Source organism: Gambusia affinis, linkage group LG09 (assembly GCF_019740435.1).
Source record: "Gambusia affinis linkage group LG09, SWU_Gaff_1.0, whole genome shotgun sequence".
NCBI classification, from domain to species: Eukaryota; Metazoa; Chordata; class Actinopteri; order Cyprinodontiformes; family Poeciliidae; genus Gambusia; species Gambusia affinis.
The window spans coordinates 15,138,074-15,155,567 of record NC_057876.1 but is presented as its reverse complement, the minus strand read 5'-3'; the positions used below and the strand labels follow the sequence as shown (position 1 = coordinate 15,155,567).

At 38.9% G+C, this 17,494-nt stretch overlaps 1 protein-coding gene across 4 annotated transcripts in view; it reads left to right on the top strand.

Moving 5' to 3' along the window:
• LOC122836640 (Kv channel-interacting protein 1) overlaps window positions 1-17,494 on the top strand; it is a 42,381-nt gene that overhangs the window by 21,952 nt on the left and 2,935 nt on the right. For 3 of the 4 annotated variants that reach the window (XM_044126351.1, XM_044126352.1, XM_044126354.1), the window contains exon 2: window positions 17,085-17,209. In XM_044126351.1, the coding sequence (XP_043982286.1) occupies window positions 17,085-17,209 (125 nt within the window). Of the gene's footprint in view, window positions 1-2,496; window positions 2,701-17,084; window positions 17,210-17,494 lie in introns of those variants that run through there. The other variant, XM_044126353.1, reaches the window with a different exon arrangement.

The following is a 17,494-nucleotide window of genomic DNA, read 5'->3' as shown; positions in this document are numbered from 1 at the left end:
ACCTGATGAAATGTGCTTGATAAAAATCAAAATCTGGCTTTCACTGGAGGTTCTGCCTGGCTTTCACACTGCCAGGAACCTCTGGTGGCAAATTCAATGAAGCAGGATCTGTGATGTGCATGAGCAAGGCCTCTCGACATGCTGCATCATGGCTGTAGCTGGTCATTTTAATTCATGTAGGATCATAAGGTTATGCCAAAAGTCAAGTGGTAATCCCAAAATAATTTAACCCACAAAGGGTACATGAACACACAGGCTGATCCTTGACCTACTGTGATTTACTTTTTCCACATTTTATGCTGCAGCCTCATTCCAAATTGCATTAAATTGATCTCTTTCCTCAGAATTAGAATGTCCCATGATGAATGCAGAACTTTTTTTTGTTTTTTTTTTTCATTTAAAATTTTTTTTGCAAATCCTATTTGCATGAATATTCACAGCTTTTGCCATGAAGCTCATAACTGAGTTGCTACCACTGATGATCCCTGAGACGTTTTTGCAACTTAAATGGAGTTTAAGTTTTGGTTGTTTTGATCTGCTTCGTGTTGCCAGACTGGTTCTGTTTAAGTGATTTGTTGATTTTACAGGATTGTCAGTCATTACACATGACTGTGGCTTTTGAAATTGAACTCAGCTTTTCAAAAACAACAAGCGGTTTACCACTGTTAATAGATGATTTGATTAATCAAAAGGTGGCAACATTTTTCTGGACAGCAATGGTGTAGAAATTTCATATTTTTCTTATATAAATGTAATCAGTGTTTAAAAATTACACTTTATATTTACTCAGTAATAATAAAAATAGGTTAATAAACTATATATTTGTTGTTTTTTTTAAAAAGTACAAACAAAACAGTTTGTTTTTGCAGTACTGCATGTCCTGCAGAAGAAGGAAACATTTGAGAAGTTATAATTTTCTCATTTTCTAAATTTCAAAAATCTTGCTTTTTTTTTAAAATAATGGTGGTTGTATCTTTCCTTTTCAATGTGAATGTTGCAGACCCATTCATGGCTGCACAACTCTCTGATGGCAGATGCTCCCCCCAGCAGGACAGTGCATCCTTCACACAGCAGAAACAGCCCTGGAACAGCATGACCAACATGAAAAAGAGCCAGAAATGTTGACCTAGCCTTTGGTATCTCCCCTAGATCCCAATCTGATTGTGTAATTCTCTCAAAGCAAGTCCAACCTGCAGATCGACCAGAACGTCCATGCCAGGCTCTATAGGATCTCCGGGACACTGATGTAAAAGATTTACCCATTAATCTAACATCCTGGTACATAAACCTGGCTTTAATAGTCATGCCGTTAGAGATTATAGTAAGAATTTTGAAAACGTTCATATACATTATGTACAATAACACAAAATAAATACCAGAAGTTAGTCTGAGAATCACAAATCTTGTTCTCCTCACTTTACAATCGTTCTCTACTTTTGTTGTAGAGAATGATAACATCACATATTAGTTGAAGTTTGTGGTTTTATTGAGGCAGAACGTGGGGAAGTTGAAGGAGTGTGAACACTTTCACATTGTGTTTGCAGTAGGAGCTGCATTCCAGTTTCTGTGGACTGTAAAAAAAAAAAAAATGTTTCTGACTTGTGTGTTTAGCTCTTACTGTCATGAGCGAAACACTCCTACTATATTATCTGATACTTGTCTTGATCCCCCTATTTCTGTCCTATTTAATGTCTCAGCAGCTTCCTCTTGTTCTTAATCCCCCTCTCTTCTCACATCATTGACTTTAAGCATTTCTTTCTTTCCTTTTTTTTCCAACTCATCTCTCTTTCTTGCTGTTTTTTTTTAAATTTTATTTTATTTTTCTTCTGCCTCGGGCGACAATCCACCACCAGGCACACATAAACTCCAGGTCCCATGATCCGTCTTGCTGGTGTGCACGAGAATGTTGGGGCATCGTGGATGAATGAGCAGGAGTGACGGATGGAGGTGATGGAGGTGTTGATGGATTGAAGTGGCCTTTTCATAAGGAATGCAGCCAACAGTCAGGGACTTCTACAATTTACGTCACAGCCGCATGTTTTTTTTTTTTTTTTTTCATTTGTCACCCCACGGTTTATAGCTTCCTCTCTAATCGATATTCAATGCTGAATTTATCTGCATAGTTGTTTTCCATCAGAAGCCAACAGGTGCTTTTAGGAGGACAAATGCAATGGGAGTTGAGGTGTATGTCGTTCTTATGCAGAGTGAGTCACTCGGTATTATCATATCAAGGGTACACTCATATTGATTCATAATTTAGTGAATCAACATCCTGCTGATTTCATGCTGAATTACTGATGCTCTCCTCCGGCAGTGGGGCTTGTGATAGATATATGGAGAGCGAGGGAAAAAGGGGAATGAAGGAGGGAAGGAGAGAACAACCCCTGATGAAAAACAAAGAATGGGGAGGGGTGTGAGGAGAAAGAGAGGGCGAGGAGGAGCGTTGTGAGACGGAGAGAGAAAGCATGAAAGGATGACGGGGTGAGGGTTTATGCTGAGAGCAGCCAGTGAGAGACAGGAGAGGAGGATGAGAGGAGGGAAGGAGGGCGCGGGAGTGTGTGCTGTAGCCGTCCGAACACGTGACGAAGAAATATAGACTTGAGCATCCAGACGCACTTGTTTCCACAACGACAGCGGCAAACATGGGGGCTGTGGTTGGCACGCTGATCATGCAGACCAAGCAGAGGAGGCCTTCCAGGGGTGAGGAAGCGCACACAAACACATGCAGGCACAATCTCTCACCCACACACAGGCAGAAACTCATGCATGCAACTAAATATTTCTGCAGAGAAACTTCAGATTTCCCCCTCTTTACAGCTAAGACACCTAAATATAGAGTGTGGATATGCAAGCAGCTCTGTAGAGATTAATAACTGGTGTTTCTGTTAAGATAAATGAGGATAATGATGAAAATATTTCATGAAAGAAGAAACAGTGCATCTGTTTATTCAACAGTGAAGTTTCAGTTTGACAAGGTGTTTGCAGATGTTTTGCTTTATTTTCCAACAAGAAGACTTACCGTATGTTTCTCACTGTATTTGAACATATTCTGATCTAATACTCTAAATGTTACTATACTTCATTTACTGTCAGAATGCATCTGCTGGCAACACATTCCTATAACTTTCTGGACTTTTGATTTGCAGTGTTTAGGCACTGTACTCATCAACACCAGAATTAAAAGCTACTAAACACAGTTACTACACTGATTATTTCCCAGACTGGTTTCCAAAATCACTGAATTATAAACATCAGCATCCACAGTTGTAGTCAAACCAAAAACACTGTATTAGCTAGGCTACACCAACAGGTGGCCTTTACATTAACTTTATTTGTCATAAATCAGATTTTCTGAAGTCACAGTCTGAACACAACAAGAATAACCCCCAAGATTTGAAATTAGACCGAAAATGTTGGAGCCTGGAGTTCACAATCCAAAATGCCTGCCACACATATGAACCACTGTGAAAGCTGCAGATATATTTTTTTTTTTTTTCAACTCTTCTGATCTTTTGAATCTCATTAAACCTCAGGTACTGCAGTATGTGCTCTGTCAACATGGTTTGTTAGTGTTTGAATGGAAAAATTAATGAGTTCAAGATATTTAATCCAACTGGTTTTTCAAAAACTCCCAACTAAATTTTGACATTATTCCCAAATCTGAGGTCTAACCTCCAAGGCAACTTGAATGCAACAAAATTCAGAACAAGATCCTGAACATGGCTAAACATGGTGCAATGTTTTAACTTGTTTCTTTTTTCGATTAGGATTTCCTCATGTTCTTTAAAACTGTAAAGCTTTTTTAAATTAGGACCAAACGAGATAGATATATGTAATGAGCTACAACAATGTCATCACTGTTGTAGTTTCTAGCACTGAATGCCATGGTTGACCTGTTTAAAGGGGCAATTTCTTTATTTAAAAACTGCTGTCACAATATTCTATCTTTTCATGTTTAAAAGTTATTTTGACAAAAAAAGTTATGTGCTGCTGATCAGGATGAAATTAAGGACTTTGTGGTACATCAAGTCCAGTCATTTCTTTGAAAAATGGCTGTTACTTTTGATTTGCTCTCGTTCTCAGTGGTGCATGTATATTGGGATCGAGGAAGTGGAAATCCCGTCGTTCTGCTGGTAGTGATGTCAGCGTATTTCCTTTTTAATGGATATTGTTGGATCAAAGTCACCCAGGAAAGACGTTTCAGTAAAATCTGAGAGTGTAAATTGGGCTTTGAACTTCACTTTTCCAACTTGTCTCTTACATGTTTATAGAAACAACTGACAGGGAATCAACTTAAGATAAGTTCATTTTAATATCTCCCTTTCGCATAAGCAAAACAACAAATGTGTTAGCGTCTTAGTTGTTTGCTGTTTCTGCCGCTGCTTGTGCTGCTGTTGCATGAAGGTGCAATGTCCTTCATCTACCACTAGGGAAGAGGCGGGACACTGCAACTTCCTCTGCTAATGTCTGCGTTCTTGCTTCTCATTAACGCTGTGGGACTAAATATTTCACTGCAAACTATTCACAGTGAGTAGTCTGGTCTGAAGACCAAGTTGCAGCATTCAGGTGTGATGGTTAATGGAGCTCACTATGTGCTGAAACAACAACCTGGGTGAGTGTGTGTTACTCCATCTGGCTGTGTGCACGGATACAAGCGTCAGTGCTGGTAAACACACATGTCGGAGGTATTTGTCACTCTGCTCACACTCTTCTTCTCTGTCTTGCTGTTACCTTGGAAGCATGGTAGCCATGGCAACAAAAGATGTGGGTTTTGGGGCGGGAGGGTTCGGTGGGGGGTGGAGGAGGTGATGAGATTGGGGGCTTTCCCTAAGTAAGCAAAATACACAGAGCGACAGATGGATTTCTGCAGTTTAGCCTTGAAGTGGCATCCTCTAGTAAAAACCTGTTGCTTGTGAGAGAACGCTTGTTTGGCCTTGTTGATTATTTTGATAAAACTCACATAAACCTATGCTCATAAAATATTGAACAAGCCCAAACTGGTAGCAATAATGAATGAGCACAATAAAGCGGGGGGATCGGTGCCAAAACTGAAGGATCGTCTGTTAATAGTGAGCAGTCATTTAAGCTTATGTCTCCAGGCAGGCTGTTATCAGCTTTCAGTCCAAATTAGACCACACAGGATATTTTCCAAGTGAGTGCATATGGCTGGTTTGATCTCTTGAATAAGCCCTTTTTTTTCTCCTCCTCCACCACAAGCTCAAACACCTTCCCCGAGGGTGTGAAAAAAGGGAAAGATTTGTTGCTATTTTGAAAAAAAAAAGAGGTGGTTGTAGAAACCCTCGCAGTGTGCAAAAGTGTGAAAGCCGACTCTCTGTGCAAATGAAAGCAAGGCTTCTTATTACCCCACGTTGGTCGTGCAACAACATGACAGAACGAGGCATGGAGCTGGAGGTTGTTTGTAATTCTGGTGTTGAGTTGTCTGCAGCTTTTGCTGTAGGGTTGGTGTAGCAGTAAACAGAGACATTATTTCTGTGGTGTTGGGGATAAGTTACCCAGAATCACAACAATGACCACATCTCAGACAGAGAGAGTGTACGATTGTATTATTTTGAGATTAAAAGCCAGATGCGCTGAGCTTTTTTGTTATCTGATGCAGCCTGTTTTCCCTAACCTTTTGATTATGTTTTCTCACCCTCGTTTGTTTGTTGTAGCCTGAATTCCTCTCTGGAGAAGTTGTTGGTGTGCATTATCCTCACCTCCCTGGTGATTTTCCTCACTTTATCCCTGCAGCAGAGCGTTTTCGCTCCTTCCATTCTTTCTTCTCTTTACTTGTCACTCCATACTCCCCTTCCTGCATTTTACTGTTTGCATTTTCCTGCTTCCCATAGTGTTTGTGTATTCTTGCTTTGCTCTTTCTCTCTGTGGATTCTCTCATTTCTTCCTTCCACTCCAATTTTTTCCCATGTTTGTTTCCCTTTATTTTACTTTCCGCCACTTTTCTGCTCACATGCTGCTAACACAATCTGCTCCTGCAGTCCTCCTTATCACAACACCTCTCCCCCTTTTTTTGTCGTCCTTTTTCTCCTCCTTTTCCTCCATCACTCACACTCTCATTAACTGGTGGGAGTGCTTAGTAAGTCATCTTCATCCCTTGGCATCCCAGCAGTTTGTATTTGTGCACATGTATTCCTTCGGAGTTGAAGTCTAGACGCATGTTTACTCAAAAATCAATATCGGCACGCTGCTCAGTGTTCCTAAATGGGCTACACTTGACTCACTCTTTCCAAACATAATCAACAGTGGCACACTAATATGTGAGGAAGTGGCATTGTGTGTACTTCTTTGTCTTACACAAACACACAAAGCTGCAACGACCCTCTGGCGCTTCAGTTCTCCCTCACTGGCTGATGATGTGTGTGAATACACAAGCAGGGAAGTGCAAATTGTCTTATTTGCATAATATTTTGGTTCTCAATGACTCCTGAAGCAGTGTGTTCAGCCTTTTAGTGTGTCTGTGTGAGCGAGTCACTGGACTTTCCTTTAACCACCCAACAGGCCAGCCAGGAACTCCTGACTTGGATTGGTTTCTGAGGAAAACAACGCATTTCACAGTACAGTTTTTGCCATATGGAGCACGATCATGAGCTCCAAATACTGTTGTTGCAAATAAAATCTATTTTTACAATGCATACTGCGCACTGCCCCAGATGCTCACGGCCAGAGGAGTTGCTACTTTCTTGAAGAGCAGCCCATTTCCGTGAGCCAGGATGGCAGATTAGGCTAATTCAGATTATGTAAATGACAAACTCTCTGGCAAGGATTACAGGACGCAGGATGAGAAGGCTGAGGAGCGCGGCATAGTGGAAAACTGAGCAGGAGGTTTGGCACAGGGAGAGATAAGACAAGGATAAAAAATAGTAGCAAGTAGGAGAAGGGAAAATATGCGCGCTTTAGGATGTGATATATTGAGCAAAAGCTTCTGCAGAAAGAGGTTTTAGATTTTAGGGTTTTTAGAACTGAACCACAAGCTTTCCTGTTTTTAGCGACTACAGTTTTTACTAGTTTCTCAGTCGCTTTGGTGCATTTCTCAGAACAGAATTGGAAATCTGAAAACTACTTGTTCAATCTTCAAATCATTGTAACTTGAGCACATCTAAAAAGCAATTTCTCATTTCTGTGAAAACATTGAAAATGCTTTTGTAAATCCATGCAAGTGATTCTGTACAATTCTCTGCTTTTCCTACAGTTTCAATTGCTGAAGTCCTGTTGATCAGAATGCTTTTCTGTTGAATAATCCTAACTTCCTCAACAGTTAAGCATAAATTTGCTAAGTCTTAAAAATGCTAAAACAGGATGTCATAATACACATTTCCATTGGACTTTTCTTTTAGATTTTTCCAGAATTGGTAAATCCAGGTGAATTCTGGGTGAATCCTGGGTTCGATAAACCAGTGATCAAAACTGTACTTGTCCTTAGATACTTAACTTTGTGATATTTCAGTACTGAGTGTACAGGGAACAACACAATGTTACATTTATGATAGTGGAAGGACGAGAATTTGGGCAAGGTCAATCGGAAGAAAAAAGAAGAAGAAGAAGAGGGAGAGGAGGAGGAAGAGGCAGAACGGGGCCAAGGACACGTGTCAGTTTCCATCACTCCAACATCATCAGGGAATGGTTTGCAACCCACAACAAGATCCTGATGGAGTTCCTCTCGCCCTACTCTTCATTCCTTAACCACAAAGAGGATTTTTTTTTTCTCAGCTTCAGCATGGAGATGGAAAGCAAAAGAAACTGCTCTGTAATTCTTACAGCACAAGATGCACTGTTTTCCTTAAGGAGACCATCTTGTGTTCACATTTCTCTCTTTTCCTTTCTGAATCACTATGTTATGGTCTGACAACAAGTAAAAGCAAAAGATAATTTGCAGTTTCTTGCCACTGACCTCCCACAATTACAGTTTACAACACTTGTCGTCAAAGCTTAAACCATAGTTCACATCAAATTGTCCCTTCAGACTACACTGTTATATTGACAACATGACTAATCAATTTGACTGCTTTATCTGTACACAGAGAAACAAAAACTCATCATTCTGGGGCACTGACGGGTTCGCTGACAGATATTTACTTTTGAGAGATGAACTAAGTATTTTAAGACAGACTGGCTTTTGCAGGTAATCCACGGTGTTTGGAGAAATGTACTCACTGTCTCGCAAATGTCGAAAGTGACTCGAGAAATGCGTCAAAGTGAGTGATTTCTAGGCTAGATTTATTTAAACTCCTCTCAGGTCTGCAGATCTTGTTTCAAAGTTTCTAAATCGCACCTGTTAAATGAAAAACCTTGTTAATGACCTACAAGAGAGAAGAGTTTTCTGAAGGAGACACACTTTGCTTAAAAAAGCTTATGTCTCTTAATTGTGAGAATCAAATTGTAAAAGCACTTCTTCTAAGAAATTAGTGAAATAAACTTTTTCTCCAAGAAAACGGGGCCTAAGAAAACATCAAAGTATTTAATACTGTGATGAAGAGCCAAATGTTTCCCATTCTTGAGTTGTAGGCAACACTAAACCTTTCCAAGGGCCTCGCATGGCCCCAAGCACTAAAATCTGACACCCCTGGATTAACTGGTGAGGAATTTAATTCGTAGGATTGGAGGCATGAGAACCACTGAGCCAGAGACCTCAAATGCATTAACTAAAGAATGCAGTCTATGTGAGGGTTATTGGAAAATCCCTGCACCACTCGTGCTTTTTTGAATTTATCTTGAATTTAATTTATTTTACCTATTTAACAGTAATTTATTTTACAGTCTGCAGCATTGCATTACAAGACTCCACATAATTTAGCCCATTGATTAAAAAGACGTTTTTGCAAAATATTTTGAGCAGTTCATAGACATGTCTGATTCTGAAACCTGTTGAATATAGTAATTATTTGATCATTATTCTGTGGGCCTGTTAGTCTTGGAAACATTTGGAGAGATGCCCACCCGAAAAACAAGCTGATGTCGAATATCGTCAGTGAGCCAAACATTGGCAGGGAAAAGCTGTTATGTGACCGACTTCTTCTCTTTTTTTTCTGCCGCCTTACAAATGGACTGAATTTAAAACGCTTTTACCCCACGGGACTCATTCACCCATCTGAACTCGCAAGGCGTGCAAATGTATACACTGATCACAGATTGGTTGGCAAAATGGGGTTAAGTATCCTACCCAAGGTCACTTTGACATGTAGCAGGGGAGTCTGGCATCAGGCTCTCTGCTTTCTGATTGCCAGACACCTTCTCTCCTCACCGAGCCACAGCCATCCCTTCTGATCAGCACTCTTCTTGAGCAAAACCTTTATGCTTTAACATGGCGATTCTCCTGTGTGAACGGAGCACCTGCAAAAAGATATAAATGTTGTATTTAAAAGCAATAAAAATTATTAAAATCCATTATGTAACGACTGAAACAAAGGTTTTAATAATATTGTATATCCTCATTGGTATTTATTGTTGTTCCACTCTGAAACTTTAAAACTAAAAAGAGCATAATGAAGAAGATGGAAAAGCTCCCTAACTTGGAATCATGAATCATATTGAATCTCGAGCTTTGCAGCCACTTTTGTTGAAAAATGGTTCATTATTTATGTCTTTGAGTGCCCTGTGATCATAAATGTATTGCAAGAACTGATGCAATATAAGGGTTAGCATTTAATATTCTTGCGGTTATACGTTATTAAAAACTTTTTTCTCGCTCATTTTGAACTGGTTCAAGACAAAACCCTGCTTTTGATTTTGCTGGCACATTTAAAGTTGTATGAAGGTTGTAGACTTTTGTAGCTGAACGACTAGACTTGAATTGAACGCATAAATTATGCTAAGGATTAACTACCGATGATGATCTGTTCATTTTTCACTTGATCAGAGTGATGACTGAGAACAAATACTGGAAAACAGATTTTCTGTGAGAATTTAATCTATTAAACCTAAAATTTGTCTCCTTTTTGGCACTGAAATCTATACATCGATCAGTTTGGTAGATTATGCGCATTTACACAATTTCTCCCCATTTGAAAATTGGCATTCACATTTATCTAAATAGGCTTAAAACTTTTAAAGCTGCTCTGAGTTTTTGTTGCTCTACAAACATTTCCTTGACCTGGAAAAAGTTAGCTCACATTGCACCTGCTAACCTTAATAAAAACTGTGGCATCAGCAGTAATGTTTGCATTGAGCTGTGAAATTCCACTCATTTATTTAAATAGTGTCAGAATTTTCTTTAGGGAAATATGTAACTTTTGTTTGCAGTGGCAATATAATAAATTATTTAACAAGGAATATTAATGTAGCGCAATACTGGTGCTAACAATAAAGCCTCCACTTTACTAATTTTTAAACCAGATGCCTTTAACTAAAAGCTGTAAGAGCAGGTTTGTGTTGATACGTCTTAAATCACAAACATATAACATAAAATATGACCTATATTTTGCATTGTAAAGAAAATGCACTGATGATTTTTGTTTTCTGTGATATAAAGGCAGCTGGCCCCAATTTACTTTATTCACATTTAAAGAAAATTGTGCTTGGTTGAGGTAGCATTAATTCAAAAAGAGAGAGGGGGAAGATTATCCAATTTGATGCAGTACTTGTGATTAAAAAAAATAAAAGGCTCTCATAAAAGGCAAGAAAACAAGTGCAGATCTGGAGATACACCTGTCTTTTGTGTGTTTTACTTGTTAAGCTATATGATTGATTGCAAGATTTCTAAGAGAATGAAAACAAGCGTCTATTTGAAGCTACACCTGTTGGTGCCGTTTGTGCTGAAATCGCAACTTTGATTCATGTGATCCAGCTATAGTTTCACAACCACCTCCCACACAAACCCTTTTGTCTCTTCTTATTCCGTTTTCTTCTATTTTTCTCAGCATCACAAAAGCTCAGCTGGGATTTTTATTTTTGTTTTTATACATGTAAACTTCCAGCTTCAGAATTTTCCAACACAAAAAAAACCATCCATCCGTTTACTGTCTGCACCTGGTCCTCCTTGCAGGGCTGGTGTCTCCAGTGGTCTTTAGGCGAGAGGTGGGGTACAACCTGGATAGGTCACCAGTTCCACACAGGCCAACACACAACCATCCAAACACACTCGTATCTGAGCACAACTTGGAAATAAAAATTAACTTAACTGTCATGTTCCCATTCTCAGGAACAAATATCTGTAATTGAGACTTAGCTGAGTTGTGGGTTAATCCGTAAGCTGTTATGATTCTAAAGCTGAAATGGTTTGTTGTTTATCTTGTAAAACATTATGCTTTTAATCTGTGGACAGGTCTGCCTTTCATGTGCATTGGTGAAACACAACTTTCATATTCGTAAAAACTCCCCCAAAAAAGTGACTTTTCATCTTCATTTATTGAGTTGCATAACATTAAATATTTCCAGATACTTTAGAGGTTTTGACCAGGATCATCATCATGTTTATGTCCTATTATGAAAAAACATTTTGTTAATATTTTGGAAGAAAACTCCCAATAAATCTGCAATATTACACCCAGAGTCCCAGACACATTTTTTTGTCAGGACAGCAATTTGCTCGCTTCATGATTATATGTAAATCATCATCTCAGTGTAAGTTTTAACTGCAGAATCTGATACTCTTATCTGTTTTTATCCTGCTAGGCCTTTAAGTCCTTTAGAGCAAATCGGTGGCTCTCAAGCAGTTGTAGCACTTGACTGTCAGCAAACAACTAATTCCTTCAGGGCTCAATAGTGTAATCAATGTCTGTAATGCACAGAGTAGCATTAACACACCTGATGGTAATGTTGGTAGAAACCCTCCCACACCTTGTGACACCTGTATTACAAATGTTTGCAAATATTCTATTTTATGATTTAAAAGCAACAAGTGGTTATAAATTAGTTGGACGTTTTTCATGTCCTAATCAGCAGGGACTTGCTTTGGTCTCTTTATAAAAATCAAAGGTGCCTTTCAAGTTAAACAACCTCAGCAGGTGAAACAAAAAAACAAGGGAACTATTTTGTCTAAAATATCTCAATGTCTGATCTACAGCTTACTGAGATGGATTCATTTTGTGTTGGCTTTTCATTTTGCAGCACAGTAAACTGCGTTCAGCCTGGTTTGTCCTCTGATAGGGCGATATCCCCTATTATGTGATGTTAAAGGTTTGATTTTAGTGTCATGTCATATAAGATGTGACCCTTATGTGATTCTGTTCTGTTTGTGGTACCTAATCTCTTAGTCCAAGTGTGGCGCTTTGTGTTTTAGCATGCATTTTTGACTGCAGAGGTTATCTTCATCTGCTGTGTTGGGTGCATCTTGTCAAATAGAAGAGTTGTTTAGTAACTTCAGTTTACAAATCTGAATGGGAGAAATGGCAATTGGCATTAAAAGTGAAGTTCACATTAATTAATGTTATTTGAAATGTCTCATAAAATAAAATTAAATGTTAATATTTCCTCTAAATGACATTCATCTTAGTCTGCAGCTGTAATTCAGGAGCCTAAAGTAAGTGATAACTCTGTGGCGCAGCAGAGCCCCCTGCAGGCAGCAAGATGAAACCTTCACTTGAGTTTATTTGGTTCGTTTTATCATTAACATTTTCACGTACTCATTTGGCTGAGGGAGCAACTTACAAGGGTCAAGCTTCAAAACAGTGAGATACTGTCAGACCACAGTAGGATGAAACATGAAGATTATCAGTGAGTGTCTTTGTAGGTTGCTGAATGAAAACAGCTGGCTTGTTTGTAGAGATGGATGCAAAACAAAGCTCCTGCTGAACAGAAGGTGGTAGAAATTAGGTAGGTGTGAGATTTGTATTGAGTGTATTGCTGTACTTTACTGTAATTATCCAAATTAACTACGCGAATACCACTATCAGGGTAATACATAGTCCTACTTACTTATTGCACACAAGTCTTTATTCAGACGTAGGCATACAGTGTCTTCCCAAAATTTTTCACATTTTGTAACAGTGTATCCAGGAACATCAGTGTATTTTAAAAGAAATTTAAGCTGTACATAAACATAAACCAGAACATTATTCTGAACTGAAAGGAAAACAAAAACACAGTTTTCATTTTTTATTAAGAAGTACAAATTAGAAAATTATCGTGTGCATTTTCATTAGGCCTGCTTGAGTCAAGAACTTCTGCAGAACCTCCTTTTGTTGCAATAAAAAAAAAAAAATAGACAGCCATTTCTCTCCATATGTCTTTGCAAACTGGCTGAACCTCAGTCAGTTTGGATGGAGAAAGTGCTTTTATGTGAATGTTGGTCTGGATCGCCAGTCCTCAAGGACCGGTGTCCTGCTACTTATAGATGTGTCCCTTGTCCTACACAATGGTGAAACCGCCTCATTAGCATCCCTTCAAGCTCTCTGGAGATCTGCTAATGAGCTGATATTGGAGCCAGGTGTGCGGAAACAGAGACACCTAAAGGCTGCAGGACACTTCGAGGACTGTAGTTTGAGCCTACTGGTGTAAACCATCAAACTGTGTGTTTAGGGTCTCTGTTCGACCGGAAGCTGAACCTCCCGAGTCTCAAAGTTTCCCCTCTATGATTGACCTGTTCTTAGCTCGAGACATTTTCCCATTAACTCTGATTAGGTTCTCTGGCACTGCTGAAGAAACATATTCCCATAGCAGGAAACTGACTCCACAATGTGTTCAGGCTGAAATGCAGTGTTGGTTTTTTCTTCAAACTGAACTTTTTGCATGTAAACCAAAACAATTAAATGCCATAAATGTAAAATCACACTCTTAATCAAAGCTACTTTAAATATCTAGTTTAATTTAGCAAAAACAGGTCCAACTTGACTTGGTGTTCATGTTTGAAGTGTTTTAAATAAGTCATGGGCTTTTCCAATCCAAGATTACACCTTGTGCGATGCCTGCCCGAAATATTGTAGATCTACCATGTAAAGTTTAGATTTTGGGAACAAATAACTTATCATAAAATTAGCTATTGGTTTGTTTATCTCTGAGATATTGGCTGGATGTAAAGCTTCAAACATTGACGGTGTGTTGGTTTGTGCTGCCCCCTGCTGGTGGTTAGAAGTTTCAGGCTGTTATTTTCTTGCCAGTTTAGATCGACCCCATAACTTCTGCAGCTCAGTCAATTTAATAATTCACCATGATTTTGATTTTTTTTTTTTTTAAAGTAAATACACACCTTCAAGACTTCAGCTTGTTTAGTCAGAAATGTCACTTTGTTATAAAAATAGTTTCTGCTCAGTGAAGATGATCGTATGTAAAGGGGAAGCAATTAATCTGGTGCTGATCTGTTTGAGAACACGCAGAGAAATAATCCCATACAGCTGAAGGTGAGTTCATCAGTGTGACTGTGCAGAACAGAGAGGACCCTCCAGCTAAAATACAGCTCCAAGCAGTGAAGGGCACAGACACTGTAATACGACTGAGAACAAAGGGTTGAGGAGGACAGAAAGAGAGTTACTGGGATGGGGAAAAGGTCGGGACATGGGAGGGAGATGCTTTGGGGACATGGAGAGATGAGGGGATAAAAAGAAGCAGAGGAGTGCAGATGTTTCTGTTATAGTGGAGCAGCCTCACTGCGGCTCAAAGTTCATGGAGGCTGTTCCAAAGTTACTTGTTCTTGGTTAACATTATGTGAAGTTGTCATTAGTAAGTGATCAGAATGGAAGGAGAGGGGCAGAGGGACAACAGCTTACAGACGATAGCCATCGTTCTGCTGTGTTGTGGCGCCGCCAAACTGCTGCACCTGCTGGGAGTCATCGCTGTGGAGGGTGAGTTTTACTACAGCTGTAATCCAAGAATAACAGTTTCAACACTACCGTAAGTTTATGGAGAAGAAAGTTCACAGAATGACTAAACAGAATTAATTGTACTTCTTGATCTATGGCTACTTCTTAGCGTTGGTTATTCGGTTGTGGAGCCTGATCGGTTGTGTATTTTCTGCTCTTTGTTTCAAAAATTTTTGCAATGACTTAATTTCTTTGCTATTGTTTTGTTTCCCTTATTCCTTTGTAGCATTGCATAAAGCTAACATTGCATAGGAGAGGATATATTATTGCACTGTTGATTAAACTCATTTGTCTGTGAAATAAACAGACATGTAAACATGTATTTATGTGTTCAGTCATTTCATGGTGTAATACTTACCCTCTAATTAAAATCCTATTTATCAACTTATATAAGAGAACATTGAACACTATTCATTCCAAAACATCAACTCTGTTAATCTAATCTATTTTGTACGTCTGAATAATATAGAGTGAAGAACTGCTTGAGTTCATTAGATCCTCTGCAACACATGCTGCTACTGTTATGCCCCGGACGCTATTCCAAAGATAGAAAATAATTGCTGTAAATCCATTTTTGGAAGATGTGATGATCTTAGAAAGAGGACATTCCACACAGTGGTCGCTTAAATTCAGGAACGAACCCTAACTGTGAAATGGTTGCATTCACACTTTTGCTATGCAGATTGAGAGTACGGATGTGTCTCATGTTGCACTTTGTAATGTTTTGCATGAACGTGAAATGCTTCAAAGGGTTTGGTTGTAAACTTGCTGTTGATTGATGCGTCTCTTTCTAACTGCAGTCCTGGGTAAAGACGCCATAAAGTCTGACTTTCCTGCTTAATGAAGCTTGTGACCTTCAGCAGCATGTCAGAAAGTCAAACAGATTCAGGGAGGAAACATTAGAGGTGATACAGTATTTTAGGTTCTGTTAGGCAATGTTGCATCGTTCAGGAGAGTTATAGCTCAATAAAAGGATGGCTTATCTTTTTATTGGGTTTGTAATGGTATTTAAACACTCAACAGGCTCCTGATCTGAACCTCTGTAACATTAACTTGGCTGCTTTTAAACTGGAAGTAAAACTCAAACCCAACTTTCTCGACTTGTATCAAGGGTGTAAACATTTTGTTCATTGTATGCTGGATTTTAATTGTTTAACTGGCGACTGTGATGCAACTCAGAATAACTGTAGCTGCACTTCAACCTTGTCCTCGTGATTTATTGGGAGAACAAACTCAGAGAGGCGCTGGAGTAATGAGGCTTTGCAAAGCCATAATGGTTTTCCCACAGATATAAAAATGTCTCGGTTTCAAAACTGCCAATGTTTCAAAGTCTTGATTGCGAAGAACACAATGAACCTGAAGCTACACATTAATCATAAGCTGAAATAAAAGGTTCTGATCACATTTTATGCTTCAAATCCACTGCTACTAAAACAATCAGATCAGATCAAATCACCATCCACATCCAGAAGTAAAGATTTTCTCCAACTGATGCTGAGATTTTATATTTTGAACAGAGCTTTCAAGAAAGTGAAAAAGTTATTTTCACTTGTGTTAAATTACACCATGGAAGGTTTTCTAACCCGTGTTTGAGGGCTATAAGTTTTATTTACGGGGGTTTCTGTGCCACAGTCCTGCAGCCTTAAGACCCACTGCAGATATTTTATAGAAGGCAGATAAATTTCTAATATTAGATCCTCATCCTACTCTTCTGTCTCTTTGACATCATCTTGAAAGGGCCTTCATTAAACATCACTTTTTATTATCTAAACATCTCAGAGATTTCTTCCTCTTTTTTGCTCCAGGCTTTTATTACTTCCCATTATGACCACTTTATCATATTCTGAATTTTTATTAGCACTTCTAATAAATTATGCACAGTTATAACAGTATGCATAATTATTACTTTGCAGATGGCTAAGGGGTCTGAGAGCTGTGAAGATGGGTTTGTTAGAGAGAAGAGATGGAGGGAAGGTATTTGACTTTATGCTGGGATGTTCACCTTTAGCCGTGTGTGTGAGAGAAGTCGGTGGTGTGTCCTTTCTCCCCTCCCCTGCAGCGAGGTGGATAATGAGTTGGTAATGATGAGGCCCAACAGAGGACGAACACAGAGCTGCTGATCTGACCTCTACCTCTCTGCAGCGCCATGTCTCATCCTCTCTTCTACCGATTAACTGGAAGAATTTAATGAACGCAAAATAAGGCTGCACAAAGGCTGAGCTCACTTTTGAGGATCACGTTGCATACTACAAAATGTGGACATACAAAATGTATCAAAATGATATGATTAGCATCGTGATGTTAACTGGAAGTGTTCCTCTTTGCGTTTCTTTTCAGACAGACCCGACGATGACTTGGAGATGACCATTGTGTGCCATCGGCCAGAGGGCCTCGACCAGCTCAAAGCTCAAACCAATTTCAGTAAAAGAGAGCTCCAAGTTCTCTACCGGGGCTTCAAGAATGTGAGAGACTTTACAAGTGCAATGAAAACAAGACATAAGACTGTTTATCTTCTGTAAATATGTCATTTTCAATCCTGTAAAATATCATATTAGATTATTTTTTAACAAGCTAACAAAGGTGAAGAAAGAGGTGCAAATTAGGTTAATGCTATGCAACATAACAATAAAAAATTCTATATCTGAACAATAATTGATTTCATTTTGTGTGAACTTACTCAAGTTATTCGACTGTATTACATTTATTGCTTCCTTCTTAATATATGTAAATATATTAAGAATACAGAA